This window comes from Apteryx rowi, unplaced genomic scaffold (assembly GCF_003343035.1).
Source record: "Apteryx rowi isolate R43461 unplaced genomic scaffold, aptRow1 scaffold_65, whole genome shotgun sequence".
Lineage (NCBI taxonomy): Eukaryota > Metazoa > Chordata > Aves > Apterygiformes > Apterygidae > Apteryx > Apteryx rowi.
The window spans coordinates 2,516,455-2,533,204 of NW_020450927.1; the positions used below are offsets into that span (position 1 = coordinate 2,516,455).

General features: G+C 44.9%; 1 protein-coding gene across 10 annotated transcripts in view; it reads right to left on the reverse strand.

Moving 5' to 3' along the window:
* Positions 1-514: 514 nt before the first annotated feature.
* The window catches only part of RGS8 (regulator of G protein signaling 8), a 41,365-nt gene continuing 25,129 nt past the window's right edge, over positions 515-16,750 (reverse strand). For 6 of the 10 annotated variants that reach the window (XM_026084737.1, XM_026084734.1, XM_026084736.1 and 3 more), the window contains 6 exons: positions 15,671-16,326; positions 13,682-13,783; positions 12,697-12,761; positions 3,658-3,824; positions 1,761-1,882; positions 515-899 (listed from right to left, as the gene is read on the reverse strand). In XM_026084737.1, the coding sequence (XP_025940522.1) occupies positions 659-899; positions 1,761-1,882; positions 3,658-3,824; positions 12,697-12,761; positions 13,682-13,783; positions 15,671-15,696 (723 nt within the window). In that variant the 5' untranslated portion in view covers positions 15,697-16,326 and the 3' untranslated portion in view covers positions 515-658. Of the gene's footprint in view, positions 1,883-3,657; positions 3,825-12,696; positions 12,762-13,681; positions 13,784-15,670; positions 16,327-16,750 lie in introns of all 10 variants that reach the window. The other 4 variants (XM_026084738.1, XR_003256477.1, XM_026084742.1 and 1 more) reach the window with 4 other exon arrangements.

Here is a 16,750-nt window from a genome sequence, read left to right on the forward strand (position 1 = left end):
GTCATTATGCTTAGTTTTAGAATTCAGTCTACCCAGTTTACACCACATTACATTGGAACTTTATCACCAGCTTTCTGGTGTACCAAACCCACCATTATAAACTAGAGCAGTGGTTTACAGCCTGTGATCCATAGACGATTGAGAGGAAAGAAGGAAAAAATCCATGGAATCATTTCCCAGGCCTTCATAAAACTAGGAAAATAGACCTCTGGTCTGTAGGCTTAAATTCACATATAGGCTATCTGTTTCTCCTCTAGAAAATATGGCAAGAATCTGGCAGCTGATAAACTGGAAAAGCAATGCCGTGGAAATTGGACCTTCAAATAGTAAGTATTATTGCACAGCACAGAGGTGCTGTTACACAACTGACATCTGCACACAGTCTTCTCCTGCAGCCAAGTTATTCAGGCTATGGGAATAGGGCCAACATACGCTTCGCATACCACTTCACGCCCGGACTCCCATCCTGCCCGCTGCATGCTTCCCTGTGTCCTGTTTTTAAGCAAGCACCATGTAGCAGGGTCTTTGTCTTTAGTATTTCTTTACACGGTATTGAATACACAGTGGGCAATCGGTAGGTAACAACAACAGTCAATAAACAGTAAATAACAAAAATATAATTGTGATTTTCATGTTACCTCTCCCTGCCATGTGCTGGTCAGGTACTATATGAAAAATGGTATCTGACGTAGCAGACAGGTCTTGTGCTCTTCTTGCACCTCAGCACAGGACAGATAGGACATTCCTTCTCTTGACTCTTTCCCGAAAGCTGGCAGTTTCTTCCCAAAAAATCACTGAGCCTGGTAATGTCTTTGGTGGTCAGGAGCCTCTTTGTGTTAGGTTTTGGTACAGTGCCTAGCACAACGAAGCTTGAACCCATGTGGGGTCCTGCGGCTGAACTACAGTACAAATAAATAACATTAATGAAAAACAATCATTTGTACCAGAAGACTTGCCTGACTAGGTCTAGCAAGAGCTTTTCGATTACCTTCTCAAGAGAAAAACTCAGCTCCCTGACAGTCATACCAAAGTAACATTTAGTCTCCATCCCTGGAAGAAAAGCATGTCAAAGGTGTGGAGGGTCTGTTGAGAGGGTAGCAGCTGGTGTCATAAGGTGTGCAACCAAAATGGAAAGGTGAGCTGAGTCCACTGATGGTCTCCACCCTGGGAATCAGCATGAATCATCTGCCTTTGCCTTCTCTCTGCCTCCCTTTTCCAACTCCTCACAGTCCAGGATCCAGACCCCAGCATCAAGGGTGAGTGTCAGTGCTTCAGATCGTACTTGGCTACACAAGTTTCAGAATTGCCCTTAAGGCCCCTCCAAACATAGGGGATAGGTGAGAGCCAGTGAGATGTCTGGAAGGATGTAGGGGTAGAGTGACATTATTTACACAAAAACCAGTGTAGTAATTTTCATGGAAACCTGCCTTTCCAAAAGATGACCCAGTGACTACAAAGAATATGCTTTTGGGCCAGAGAGAGSCAACAACTGCAAGGTGCTACCACTAACCAAAAAAAGCACAGAAACTCAAACAGAGAGTCCTAATACTGCACTTGGATCACACTCTGGAAAACCCACTTCTCCACTCCTCCCTCTCTTCTTATTCCCACTGCTTTTAACACCAATGAAGTTTCACATTTAGACATGGGCTTTTGCTGTTGTGGGAAGCACATGGTTTCTGAGGGCCCCGTCACTGCTCTAACTGAGCCTCCTCTGGGTTTGAGATAGCAGGTCTGTGTAAATTTTAGATCTCAGGAACCTGGGGTAAGAGTCTTTCTCCATCAGGCTGTGCACCTTCCCCTGGGCTTGGTCAAAGCAAGAGAGAGAGGGCTCCTGCATATTTCTTCTTGTCAACTCCCGTGTCTGGAAGTCTATGTTCACCTGGGGAAAGTAGCAGAAGAGAATGTGGTACTGAGCGACTGGCTTGTCTGCTTAAAACAGCATATTTCATCTCAGCTATAGCTGTAAAAGCAACAGAACAACCAAGTGCCTATCCTCATCCACGTGTAAAACAGTGCCCCAAACTCTGTGGGTCTTAGTGATCCAGAGTTACAAATCCTGGCCCAAATTTGCAAAAGCTGAACTAGATTTATACTGSTCTGACCACTCCTGAAATCAAGTTACTTTATTCAGGCTCTTAGCATGGATTTATGTAGCAAATCTTCTAAAAATGCTAACTCTGCCATAACATACCTTTCTCCTGTTGACCAAGATGCAGCTATTCTTTTTTTCTTCAATACATGCCCAGTTAAGGGTGGATGAACTTTTAGCAGTGTTTAAAYTATAAGCAACTTATTAAATGTTTTTAAACTATGTTGGTATAAAATAAATTGTTTGATTTTTCCCATAACAGATTCATGTTACAATAACTTATGCAGGGACATTAAAAAATAAACAGCCCTCATGTTATGACTGCAGTTTGTTTGCAAAGCCAACACCACAAATTTTCCTTTTTCCTTCCCTAGCAAACAGCCAGCATTTGTTAGGGCTATTGTTTAAAACCTGGCTGAAAGGATGTTATTTGTCATTATTACCCCAGCATCCAAATTTAAAGCAGTCTAGAAAGTAAAGCTGTTTGCCTTAACTCAGATGATGGCAATATAGATTAGCTTTCTGTGTCACTTACAGGTCATTTCATATTCTAGCATGCAAAAATTTTGACAATAGGACCCAGTTTTAGGAAAGACCCCATCCAACCTGCRCTCACATTTCTAATCCAGGCCAGATTCTGTCCTGCAGTTCTGAAAATCTCATCCAGCATTCACAAATAACGACAAGATGGGCACTAAGGGCTCTGGGGATCAAGCTATGACCTGAGATGCCCACAACAGTGGGTGTAAATCTGGGTACTTGCGCTGGCCCTGCAGAAGCCTCGCTAGTTCAAACAGTAAAGACAGTCCTCTTACAGGGATCCCCTTACAGGCACCTGTATCGTGATAAGCACCCATGCTATCTAGCTGGACTATCACTGCGGGAGAGTAGGTGTAAAGAGGAAAGCCACCGAGCGCCCTCCTGGTTGCATTATTAATGTGGTAACACAACTCAACATCACGACACAGGATCTGACAATAGCATCAGCCTGTCAGTGCTGTAAAGAGGACTTAACAATTCCAGGCTTCAAGTTGTGAGTGCACTTTTTGTTCAGCTCTGAGTTATTGCTTGCATCTTTTAGGAGGTTTAATTGAGTTCAGTGTTAGTCAGCAGATAAACACTCTTCCCTGGAGAGTCAACAAGTTAGTCATTCGTGGGATGTTCTTATACAAAATGTCCTGTGAGAAATGAGCCCAGTAACCTGCTTGGGGATTGATAGTAGATGAGAGGATCAAGGTGAAATACTACTATGAAGCTGGTGGAGGTTAGGAGATGTAGGCTGCAGTCGCCAGTGAACTCGCTGGCTATGACTAACTAAGTATCATCAAAGTAGTTGCCCTAACTAGGGGATGAGTCACTGCAAGCAGAGACAGCTGCAGCAGACAGGACCGGCATTCCTGTAACAGGAAGCGTTCTCCTCCTTACCGGCTTCTCACCATCACCTCTAGGAGGCAAGGGAGAGCTGCCACACAACCCCCCCACTCCCAGGTTCCAGTTAGGGGTAGATGGGCCTGTTTCCTGCACCAGAAGGATGCTCTGCTTCCCTGGGGCGTTTGCCTACCAACCTCTCGAGGAGCCTGCACATCAATGAACTCCTCAAAGATTCGCTGGGCCTTGGACGCCAGTTTGGTCGCTGACCGGGTCTTCTTGAAGTCCTCACAGGCAAGCCAGAACTCCAGGTTCTCCTCGCTGAACTCCGTTTTCAGGAAAGCACGGAAAGCAGCCAGCCCATCTGCAAGGGAGACACTGGATAGTTACAGGGGGAGGACAGAAAGGGCAGGAAGCAGTCTGTTTAACAGGTACCCCTCCATCCAGCCCGCCTACCAAAGGCCACTTGAGTCTTCTCACAAGCTCCGTGATAGATAGCACAGTCTGCAATCTCGGGACTTGTCCGTAACTTGCACAGTTACATTAGCTGGAGTCTTGTGAGCTGCCATGAAGCCAATGGAGAGGCACCAAACATTATTTGCTGTTGTTTTTAACGACAGTGAGTGTTTTGCCAGCTAACATAGGAAAAAGCTTCTTTGGGATTGCATTATCTAACCTTTGAAAAGTTCCTCTTGAAAACACCAAGCTTCAATAATATGTTCTCTTTGCTACACCATCTTGTGCTTGTTAATGCCCYGCTTTGTAATGTCCCAGTTGTCATTAAGAGAAAACTTTAATAAAACATAGCATCTGTAGACTTGTCTCTTAAGCTTTCTGTCACCTTGCTTTATTGCCTTGTGACGTAATTTTAGTTGTTATTTAYACACAGGAAGGATCTTAGTCTAACTGTTACAGCTACAATAAAGGGGAGAGGGAAAGGACACGGCATAATTACTGCTTGTCTAGTTAGTGGTAAAAGTCTTCTTATCGCTTGTTAATGCTTAGTAATTGTGACATTTCAGTAACATAATCTGAGTCAGCCAGGGCAGATTAGAAATATGGAAAAATTGCTAGGAAATCTATGTGTTCCTAAACCTCTGTCTAGGCATATTTATGGACACAGCTATTGTTTTTTATTTCCTTTCCCTGAATAGCACAAGCAGAGTTGACAGAGCTGAAGGTTTTACACACGCCCTTTCTCCCTCCCTTACCATAGGGATGAATTTAGCTCTTAATTTATTTCCAGTAACATGTTTCTAACTTTTCCTAGTTTTTTCTATAGGGTCTGAGTATTTGTAGTTCATGACATGGAAACCTCCTGATTCAGCATTAGCCATTTCCAAGTTAGTCTCTAAAAATACTTATGCAACTGGGAAGGCACTCAGCAAGGTCACTTGCACTGAAAAGATGAGAGGAGCAAGTGCACATGTGTGTGTGCGCGCAGCAGAGATGGACAAAGGCTGAGGAGGGTTGATAGGACTTAAATTCCTCCTGCAGTGCTGCAAGGGGCTGGGGGCTATTCCACATTCACAGCAGAAAGGTCTGCACGCAGCTTTTGAACGTGGTGGTCTGGATGCAACACCTGGCTCAGGAAATCCCTGCACCATGGTTTGGATGCCAGGAGGATATACAGAGAAAAGCTTGTTCTAGCCTGCCTGGGATCTCTTCCTCCTCCCCAGGCCTCTGTTACTGCCACCGGCAGAGAAACTGGGGGACTCTTTGCTCTGCCCCTCTGCAGCCAAAGTTCAGCCACTGATACAGCTGCTCAAACTCCAGCAGTCCGTGAAAGGAAGAAACACTAACTATCCCACTGAAAAGCACAGGAGTAACCACTGGGGACTGTGCCCGCTAGCAGTGTGTGCATGTATAGCCACCCCCACACATACAAGATATGTATCTTCTTCCCTCTGTGTCCTGATCTTATTCCTGCTCCTCTTTTGATTCTGATGATATTTTAGGACATGAGGATATTTTTCAGTTCTAAGTCTTGAACCTCAGGCCAGAGAAATTGCCCCAGGTACAGGAACAACAACTGACAATGCTGTTTCTGAGCATAAGTCAGTGGAGATGTCCGGCAGTCCAAATTTTCAAAGGGAGAGGTAGGAAAGATATTAGGCCGGGTGGGACCAACTGATGGGCTAAAACGCTCCCATTTAGGTTTCTCAATGTTCCTTCACAGATTCAGTTCACTGATGGGCTCTGCAATGCTAACTGCTCATCAACACATTGCATTGCAAAGAGCTGCTGTGGTACAGCAGCCAGTAACCAAAATGGGCATGCCCCTGCCTCAGCTACACTTGCTTCTTCCTGCCAGCCCCAGGAGGACAAGAAAGAGCTGTATCACACCAGCTCATCCTAACACTTATTAATGCATCTGTAGAAGGGATGATCAGGGTTTCTGACTGCTACTGTGGGCAGGGCAAAGCCAGGGCTCTTGCCCATGAGCACCGAAGAGCAGTTAACAGTGCAAATTGTAAATTCAAGACTGGGGCTATAAGCCCTGCACAAGCCTACAGAGCAGAGAGTACCAAAGGCACCTCCAGGAGTGCAGCATGCTGTCCCTGGCTGTTTTGAGCATCTCCATGGGTACATAAATATGGTGGAAGAGAGGAACATTTTAGGTCTGCTACTCTTCCCAAAATCCAGGAGATACAAAGATATTGCAAAACCTGTGTCCCCTCCACTATGTAATGCCTATCAAATTCACAGGGCATGCATGGAAGCAAGAGGAGGACTTGAGAATAGACCCAGGAGTCTTTACAGGAAGGAAAGGGAGGGACATCATGGTGAACTGACAGATTTCAGAAGGAAAAAAGTATGAAAATGAAAAAAACAGTGATTCCCCAAGATGTGTGCCATTTTATATATCATCAGCTCCTGGGATGTTTGATGTTACATACTCTAGCACCCAAATACACTATTATGACCATAAAATCTCTGCTGCATGTCCCTGCAGAGGTCTTGCCTTCCTTTCTCTGTCCTGACCTTTTTCTCCCCTTTCCTCTATGACAGCCCCAGAGCTCCAGCACTGACAGAGGAACACTTGCCAGAAATAGCAGCTTTGCATGGCAAATATAGTATCTACAAAAAGTAGTATCTGCTAGAAGAAATGGACTTCATGATTGATGAGGTGAGAAAGGCCTTTGCTTCATCCCTGCCCCAGAGAGCAGCCCAGAGCAGTCACAGCAGCTGAGGCCAGGAGGTCTCCACATGATCTGCCTCCAGCTCTCACATCAATCAGCTGCTTATTTTGAAGTAAGTTTAGATAGATGATAGATAAATAATAGTATTTGGCTGTGCTCCACTTCTTTATACATTCCTGTCCTGCCCTCCTCATAGCCTTTGGGGGCTGGAAGTGATCAGGCCAGATCTGAGAGGACCTTGCAGAGAAGGCCTGGGACACAGGAGAGGTCATTCTTGACTCGAGGCTGCCTTGCTCTCCACAGATGCGCCTTTAGCCTTTGACTGCCTGCCAGCATTTACAGCTGTGCCTGGGTAGCCGGAGTTCAGCCTCAGAGAAGGGAGACCAGATGACCGCATGGCAGTAAATCAGGGCCACACTGTGCTGCCCATCAGTTTATCACGGAACAATGACAAATCCAATTGAAAGGTCAGGAGGGCAGGTAGATATGAGGACTGCCAGCATCTGAGCTGGAATTTGACCTGGATGTTGACTTTAATCTCCTCGTACACACGAGGACTATCAAGGGAGAATCAATCATGAATGATCAGGATAAACGTTTCAAAGTTCACCTCACCCAAAAGGACAGCTTTTTTGCAACATGGGGCAACTAGCACTGGGTTGCAACGAGATATGAACAGAAGACATCTTCTACTGTGTCAGCCTCCTGAAATATCTTGGAAGATACACGGAGCATCCGAGAAGTGTGGTTCCAAAGGGATGTGTTACAGAGAAAGCACAGAAATGAAAAGCAGGACTAGAAGTCTTCAGATGTGGCAGCACAGAATATCCCCAAAATACATAGCCTAAAGGCATGACCATTCAAGAAAACAGAGATGTACTGCTTTAGATGCATGGCCTTTAAAAAAGCTATTGGTCACTTAATCAGGAATTTGATGCCAGAGTTGTGAGCCTTGCTTTAAGCCAAAGGAGTAAATCACTACTGATGGAGCAGATAGGAGGAAGGCAAAAAAATAGAACTCTTCTACTGAGTGGGAACATCACAACCTGTTAGAGGAGCAGGAAATATTTGCCTTTTACTTTTGCAGCGTAAATATAAGCCTCAAAAGGACCATGCCCTGCTGCCCATTCAAACAAACCAAGGGAATGCACAAGAGGATTGCTGGGAAGGATTGTACAAGTATTTCTCAATAACCCCATCACAAGATCTTGCAGTGCACTGTACAGGTATAATCCTACATCTCACCTGTGAATAAGACAAATACTAGAATTTGTGTTTTATAAACTGTCAAGCAGATCAGTGACTACATAAGGATCAGGATTCAGATGCTCCTGACATCCAGTTCAAATGCTGTCATTTAGGCCAGGGAGAGTTGATCCTTTACAGCAAGAAAGGCTGTGGAAGAAGGGACTTAACTGGCAAGCGCAACACAGGTTTTAACTAAGACAGACCTCAGCAAAACAAGGAAGGACAGATTAGTTTAAATCATTCAGGCAGATAGTTTAATAACCGAGCACCTAGACAATGTCAGAGAAAGCTATCAACAAACATTTATTTAATGCATACATTTCACACCATCAGGGCAATCAGCACTTTATGTAGGAAATAAAGATAGACTCCTTGTGGCTAGCAGATGAATGGATGAGCTGTATGGAGCATATTGGGTCCAGAGCTGAAGAGACAAGGCCACAATGCTCTGTAGAGCATATGTATATGCTTTCACTGCTGCTTAACATTGCTTTGGTGAATGTTAGCTGCCTGTCACTAGCACAATGCTAATGCTAATGCTGTTCTGGCTTAGAAAGAATCAGGAGTAGGATGGGATATTCCTGTGCTGTGTGGGAAGATGAGCAGTGTGTAGACAACAGAGAGAGGAGGAGGACAATAAAATTTGGGCAGAAGAGTACAGAGATCGCAAAAGACAGTGGAGGGGAAAAATAACCCAAGACAAAAACGGAAATTCAGCGCAAAGGTTTTCCGCATCTGATGCTTCACTGAAAACTGACTAAGGACTGAGGACAGACTGTCCTGCTGGATTCTGGACAAATGACAAGCCATGTGTCCAGCCCCGCGAGGGATGCAGAATGAGACATGCCATTGCCTGCATTTCCCTCTAGCAGCCTGTCAAAAGGAATCTCCATCTGGCTGACCAGACTGCACCTCCTGGGCACGGGTACAGAAGGGGCATTACTCCTCTGTTACTCACACGCATGTGCACATGCTCTACAGACCACACTGAGCTCCAGTCCCCTGGGAGCCACTGCTAATCTGCAGTGGCACAAAATGGGAAAAGATGCCAAAAACTAGCATGTTAAAACCACTTCTTTTGCTCCCTGAGCACCCAAGAAAGCATGCCACACACGATCCTGTCTCTTGCTTTCTCAATTCCCTGCTGTGAGGTGGGATCGAACTCCTTTCTCCTGCTGCTTGCCATGCTCAGAATCCCTGACCCAAGGGAACACTGCTGTGCTGTGCTGAGACGTGTCTCTCACAATCAGCTCCAGCAAAGCTCCTGCTGCAGAATGGGGACTGACTGGCTGACCCTATGGTTTCAAGTTGATTTGCTTCACCCATTAGCAAAAACAAAGAGGATTTCATTGTATTGACCTGCTCATCTGAGACCATCAATGAAGCTGAGCTGAACTGCATCCTACAATTCTACTTTAGTTACTCTAACAGGGTTAGACTCAGGGATGCTGAAATCCCAGTGCTAGTACGAAAGAAAGGTGCCTGCTGTACAGGAGTCTTATCTGGATACTAAGAAATTTGAATTAGATCACTCTCTTTACACAGAARAGCACTGCCCAGCCTGAGAATCTCTGGAGACATAAGGCTGCTTCAAAACCCAGGGTTTTTCAATACTCCACACAAGATGCTACCAGAAAGTAGCATGTCAGGATCAAACTTTACTATCAAGTTCATTCATTAAAGCAATAGGATCACAGGGCCAGCACACTTCACAGGATATTTGACAAAAATGAGCAAGTTAACACTGTCCATAGAGTATGTACGATGCATAGTACCTGATCAGATCACCTCCATTTGTAGTCCTTTTGGAGACTCATGAAAATAAGAACTGGAAGAGTAAAACCCGTTTGTCTTTCTCAAAGACTACTGCAGCGGTGTGAACCTTCATGTACCAGAGCAGCCTGCACACCTTGGCACTTCAGAGAGCCTTTTAGGAAGCTCTGATCCACCTTCTTGCTCCTTGGAGCTCTTTTTTGCATCTGTCCAATCCCTTGCAGTATTCCCCACAGGGAACTGGGGAATTTGTGCCCATTTCTGGCTGCCAGAGCCAGCTCCTGAGTCCTACTTGTACACTTTGTTTTTTCCAAATAATGGATTGACGGAAGGGGGGGGGAAAAAAAACACTGTAACATTGACTGCGACAGACTGTGCCAGACTCTTAACTCCCTGAAATCAGCATAGCAATCTCCCTTCCAAAACAGGTGAAAACTGTCCATCTAGTGAAGGAGGAGTTTATGACAGATGTGTCAAGTAGAAACGCTCTACCTGCTAATGTTATCAGCCACAGGGGAAATTCTCCCTAAGCCCAGCTGGTGCTTAGTCTGTGCCCCCAAGCATGAATTGAAAATTTCCCTGGCTAATATTGGTCACCTATGAAGTCATAGAGAAATTACACTGACATGGTTCTATCCTGTCCTAGATATAGGACATTAGCTGGCAGCTTTCAGTACTGGCAGGTGAAGGCAAGCCAGGCACTGCTCTTCTTACTCTGAAATTTTGGTTAGGTAAGGCACAAGGCTCCTTTACCTGCCTAACTTAAGTACACATTCATTAGCACATGTTCCTAATAGCAAGAAAAAAAGATATGTTTCGTTCTGCTTTCATAACAGGTCTTTGGCAACTCCTCTGTATTTTGGATGCAAGTATACATAACAATTTTACAAGATAATTCCTTTTATGTATATATATGCTCTTATGTCCTTTAAACCAATTAATTAAAATAACACCGTCTGTTTGAACAGAGCTGTTTGTATGCGCATCACTATTACCAAATGCAGGCTTTGACTGTCAAACTAGCAATTCCAGAAACTTCAGGTGCAGAGCAGATGTGATTTATTCCTTTAGAAAGTGGTTTATTAAACAACAAGTTTTTGTCACTGATCACCAGATAATGTCACCATGACTGCCGTTAAAAAAAGATTAATTTAAATTTTAAAAATCATCTCTGTTGCTATTAGGAACTGAGTATTTTTCATCAGGTGCCAGAGAGTTATCAGAATTACTTCCCTTTCTAGAGGCAAGAAAAATATTGATATTTCACCTATCACTCTATAGGGCTAATTTATTAATAAAACAAATATTCTTGTGGTGGCTGTTGGATGAAATAATTGTACTAAGGTTTGATATATCATTCACAGCAGTCAGCTGAAGAGGAACAATCTGTATCGTTTCAGTACCTAGATGTGCAACTTCACTGGCTTTTATAACTGAAGCACTTTTGCTGCAATCTGTACCCAATAAGGAAAATTTTGACTTTTACACTGGTGGAGGAATAGGGGCTCAAGTTTAGAAGGAGAACTGTAACGCTGATGTGAATGACCTGTCTACTTCCGCTTCCCATCCCCCAGGCACCCTAGTGACTTTGGTGCATTTTTCCCTTCTCATTTTGAATTTTGACAAAAGAAATGTTCCCTCTTAACTGTACCCTGAAAAAACTTTTTTTTTTTTTTTTTTGCACTAGCTGCAAGAGCAATGATCTCAACAAAATACTGCTGCTAAAATTATACCTTGCTTTTTCTGCCTAGGACAGCCAGTCTGTTTAAAGTTGTCAGTTAATTCCCTGCCAAAACTGTTGTCTTTTCAGTAGAAACGGAAGAAAATCACATTTTATTTAAAATAATAATATAATTCAACACTTATATTTTAAAATAAGTGCAGAAAACCCTGAACTGGTAAGAAAGTCAGTCAGTTCCTTATTGCAATAAAATAGTTCACCGCCCACACTGACATCTCCCCAACCTTGACTTGTTCCTGTTTTATTCTGTAATAGAAATACATTAATGAATCTATACTGTGAACTTTGCTATCTTGTTTATAATTTCTCAACATGAATATGTTAGCAAAGCAAAATAGTATTTTCTAACAGAACTGATCCACTGAGTAGAATAAAGTGTGCTGATTATATGTTTGCATTGGGTTTCTGGATGTGAAACTTTCAGGTTTGCATTGGTAACTGCAAATTATACCCTGCTAAGTGCTACCATGCGTGGTTTCTCTGGTGAGGACTGCTACAGAGCAAGTTGCTCAAGGTTACTGAACTACCTACCAGCTTTTCCACTAAAATTAACAGGAACAGTCTGCCAGATTCACTAGATGGCTTTGAAAATTTCAGCTGCTGTGTTGGCTTGAATTAGAATATTTTGCAAGGGGGTTGTATTAATAGGAATGGGATTTTTTTTTTTTTTTAAACTTACCTAACTTTTCCAAATGTGAAGGTAAAATACTAATGCCCATCAGCATAACTTCAGTGGAGCGATGAGTGGCATGAACGGTATCCCAGGGGAAACCCTCCTCTGCTTCCTACAGTATACTGTTGCCCTGTAGCAGCGTGCAGTTGCATGGCAGCTCAGAAGAGCAGCTGGAGGGAGAGGGCTTGAGGAACAAGCTGGTGTCACGAAACCCAGGCAGCTTTAGCAAGCAGAGAGCCTGCCATCTGCTCTGGGAAAAGACTAAACCCAGGGGCATCTGCCAAAGTAAGGTACACGCGGATACAGCCTTGGCGTCACAAAATAGTTAGAAGAACCTCTGCGCAGCAGCAAGGCGTCCAGTGCATCCACAGTATTTGGAGAAGGCCAGGGTGTGATTTCATACGACTTACCAGTTGCAATCACCCAGTCAGTCAAGAGCAAGGCTAGTAAGGGAACCCACAGCTCTCTCCTCACCTTCTAACCAGAGGACAACACCTTCCTGCAAATTACTGTGACCGCTGCCTAGTGGGGAGTGAGAGCAATGATGGAGGGTCCCAAGGGACCATTCTTGCGCTCTGGAGTGCATGCTTCGCTTGCCCTAGCTACAATCAGTATTTGGACCGTGGGAAACAGAAGGTAAAATCTGATCTCTACTCACATTTGTGGGACAAAAGGACATCAAAAGAATCTGCCCATCTTGTAGCCTCTTCTGTTGATAGTCTTCTGAAAGAAAGGAAGAGACAAACAAATTGCAGGCTACCCACAGCTGCCAGGCCCCTCTGGGGCTGTTTGACAGGGATACCAAGACTGGAATTCTTCTCACCTAACTCTGGATGTCTACAGTGTAGAGGTCTCCAGGTGAGCAAGTCACCCTGGGCTCCCTTTAGAGTCAGTGAGGAGATACAAAGGGTTCTGTTCACCTCATCCTCAAGTAGGCGGGTAAAATAGGTCAGATGAATCACCCTAAAAGGGGCCAATTTTTCTTCATTGATTCTAAACAGCGTCCCAGGGAACAAGTTCAGACACAGACATTTACACTGTAAATATCAAAAGTTAAGTGAAATGAAATCCACCCCTGCAGAAGTGTTTATTTCTCTCTCCTGACTTTAAGGGGAAGTTTAGATGCTTAGTTCAGATGTAAGCAGCAACTTGTGATCAAATGAATCCATTCCCCTCATCTTAAATCAGGACTCTGGAATGTCTAAAGTATCTTCCCTAAGTGTTGTGTGAACGAATATAGGACATATTGGTAGTGTTTAATAATAAGACTTAGCTAAGGAGGGCAATGACCTGAAATTGCTGGTCACCTCCTACACAGAGTCAACTGCTCAGACTTTGATTTGCTATTATAGAGGAGTAACTGTCCTCAAATATGTGCGGACATGTCCCATGTGCAGCAGTGGAGACAGTATGCATGTCTTGTCTCAGGGATGAACTAATATCAATGATCCGAGTATTTTCTAAGAAAGTTGCTGCTGTATCCGTTTTGTTGTGTTTTCCTCCTTCCTCGTGGCTACAAGAACTGGGGTTCAAAGCCTTTACAAAGTACAATAAAAGGAAGATAATAGAAGTAGAGGGGGTAGGTGGGCAGGAAAGGGAAGGACAGAAACAGGGATGGGGTGGGATGCTGCAGCTATACTCACTTCAAAGCCCGGTTGGGCTTGTCCGGAAGAATAGCTGTGAAATCATTATATGAGTCTGATTTGTGAGACAGGCAGCCCAGGCGAGTCCTCATCCCTCTGTTCCTGTGGTCGATGTGGGGGAGCAGGGGTGTGAGCAGGGGAAAACCAAAGAAGATGATGATTACAAATCTAGCCAGAGTCACAAAAAAAGACCTCAGTGGCTCTGCACCTAACCAAACCTGCATCTCTGGTTCCCTCTTCTGAGGCAGGGACCCTGAAACATCTGCAGTGCTAAGCAGACGCTAAGGACGGACACAGCCCCAGAGCAGCTAAAAGCTCACCCAGACCAGTCATTCAACTGGTCTGACTGGCGGCAAGGTTTGAAAGGCTGCTCTTTGGGGTGGTTTCTTGGAAAGCTCTGCTCTGGGGAGGGGTGTGAGGATAGCAAAGGGCCACAATACCAGAAATCAGTCACCGTGATCCAGTAGCACCAGAACAGCACAAACACCAGTGCATGAGAACAGGAAAGGGCTGGAGGAAGAGGAGAGGGAGCAAGGCACCGGCACATGTGAGCCTGAGCTGCAGAGCCATGAGAGCCCAGCTGGGATCCTGGACGGGTTCTGTAGACTCAGGGTTACATAAGCAGACTAGAATTGTCTCTTTCATGACAGGTTTATCCATGCAGAAAATGGCTTTATTGCTTTTTCCTCTAAATTTTAAAACAGCCCCAGAGCCTTCAGTCCTCTGCAGGCCCCTCATGCCCTTGCCAGCCCCTTCCTGGGACGGACGACGCATACACAGCATCATTCATTACATAACAGTCGGACTGGGAGGACTTGGAAAGAGAGGAAACACAAAGGAAGAGGGAAATGTAACACACACATGTATTAGACTGGACTGGCATTGTCTCCTCTCAAAAACATATAGATGCTGGTTAATGGCTTTAAATGGTGTCTAGAAGAAGGGCATAGTCTGTTATTTGCCTCTCCAGCCTGAGGGCATCGCTTCTACTAGATTCCCCCCAACACTGAAGGGGGCCATGCTCTTCTGGTCATGGGAGAACTCAATAACCAAGTCTGCACTTTTCAACTGCTGGACCCACTTCTGAGCCAGAGGAAGCCCTTCTCTGAGCCCTGGTGCCAAACAGACGGCAAATACTTTCTACAACTGCAGAGGGAAGCACAGTATTTTTTCCTTCCATATGTAATTCTTGCAGAACACTTCAGTGCTAGTCACTGAGCCAATCTGTGGCATGCCTGTTTCCCCCCTTCTCCTCCCGCCCTTCAGCTAGTTTCTATTATTGCACATTTTCATGTAATCTTAAAGCAAATTAAATGTTAATTAAATGCAATGAGTGTCTCCCTGGTGCAGCACTGACAGCTCACAGCATTTAAAAGGCACAAAACCTTGAAATCTTTAGTTGCACAAATTGTCGGACAGGCTCAAAATATAGACCCATAACCAGTGGTCTCAGGATGAAATGCTACATAAACTTCAAACATCAGTGCAGAATACTGCRTGCAAAGTGTCATCTTCCTAGCTGAGCGTGCTGGACCTGCTCCACTCAAACCCTCACACTATATGATCTTTCTGGTACCTTTCCCAATGCCCCCAGCCCCCAACCTTTATCCTCCCTGCACTGTTTGTTCTAGCAAGCTCACAAATTTCTCAGCAAGAGGTGTGACATGCATTACCGCAATGCTGCTCAGATTTCTCTCTGATGTCTGAGATCAAGGGACTGCAGCAGGGAATCACAGTATATGGGAGACAGAGATGCTGCGGCATAAGAAAGGAGCTTGTCTCTCATGAAACACTGCTCTCTAGGTCATGACTTCCAAGACAGGACACAGGAGAAGGAAAGGAAAAGAAACTGGGTCTGTGGGAGGTGGAGAGGCAAGGCAAGGGCAGGAGGAAGGAGGGGACACTGCAGTGAGCTTAAAGGCTCACTGGACAAGGTAGATGGCAACAGGATGGGCAGGGGTGAGGAATGCATCATGTCTTTTCAGTTACCTCCGCGGGATCAGTAAGGCAGCCATTCAGGCATCCAGGTATAGTTAACCGTTTAACTGGCTGGCTTGGACAGCAGTCAGGGCGGTTTGCAGAAGACAGGAGTGTGGGAAGGAGGGATTTACTGTTTCATGTCCTGGCACTTAAAAATATATCAAAGAATCCTCTGCAAAAAAGAAGGGCCAGTTGTTCTCAACCCATTTGATCCTCTCCTCCTAGAGTGGAAGGTCAATTTTTCAACAGAAGACGTTCAGAGTTGAGGGATGATCATACAGGAGAGACAGCATTTCCTTCTAAGACCAGGACCGTGGGTTAAGTCCAGCTGCAGGTCTAAAGTGATTTAACTTTGGCGTCACAGCTCACCACAGAGCAGCAGGAGTTGACATTATCGTACTCATCATTCAACACCTCTGGAGGTCTCTCCTCAATAGGCAAAGTTCCGGACTGCCCTCGCTAAGAAGATCAAACTACCTCTTGTCCCTGTCCCTCCACGTCATGGCTGATGTTACTGGCCAGGCATCATGGAAAAGCTGGCACTGCAAATAAAATAACAGGAGGACTTCATGCGTCTGCAGATGCTGGTCCTTTCACCATCACAGGCTCAAACACTCACACAAAAATAACTTAAAGCATTTCCTCTTCTTCTGGGTGGTGGGAACCTGTGGGAAGTCACAACGGAGACTTACAGTCTGGAAAGGTGGAAGGAAGGAAGAAGGGACATAGGGGTGTCAGGGTCCCCATCGGCCTTGGCACACGGCCAACTGGTTGAACTAATCTCACATCAGAGAACGAAGGCAAAGGCCACTAGCCAGGAGGCTGATGGGACAGAGAGCAGGATCAAGATGTTTGTACAGTGAACACAGCACAAATGTTTCCTACTTGTCAAAACAGAGCCAAGTTCCAGATAACCTCCATGTCCTCTTGTCCAGAGGGGACATTGAAGAGGAGGCAAAGAAACCAATGAGAGAAGAGGCTGTGTGCAGAGAAGCCAGGTCCCTGTTCTCCTTGGTCCTGGGAAGGTCCCAAAGCTTGGGCTGCCCAACACGATATCCATCTTAAAACGTGACTGCATTAAAAATGCAC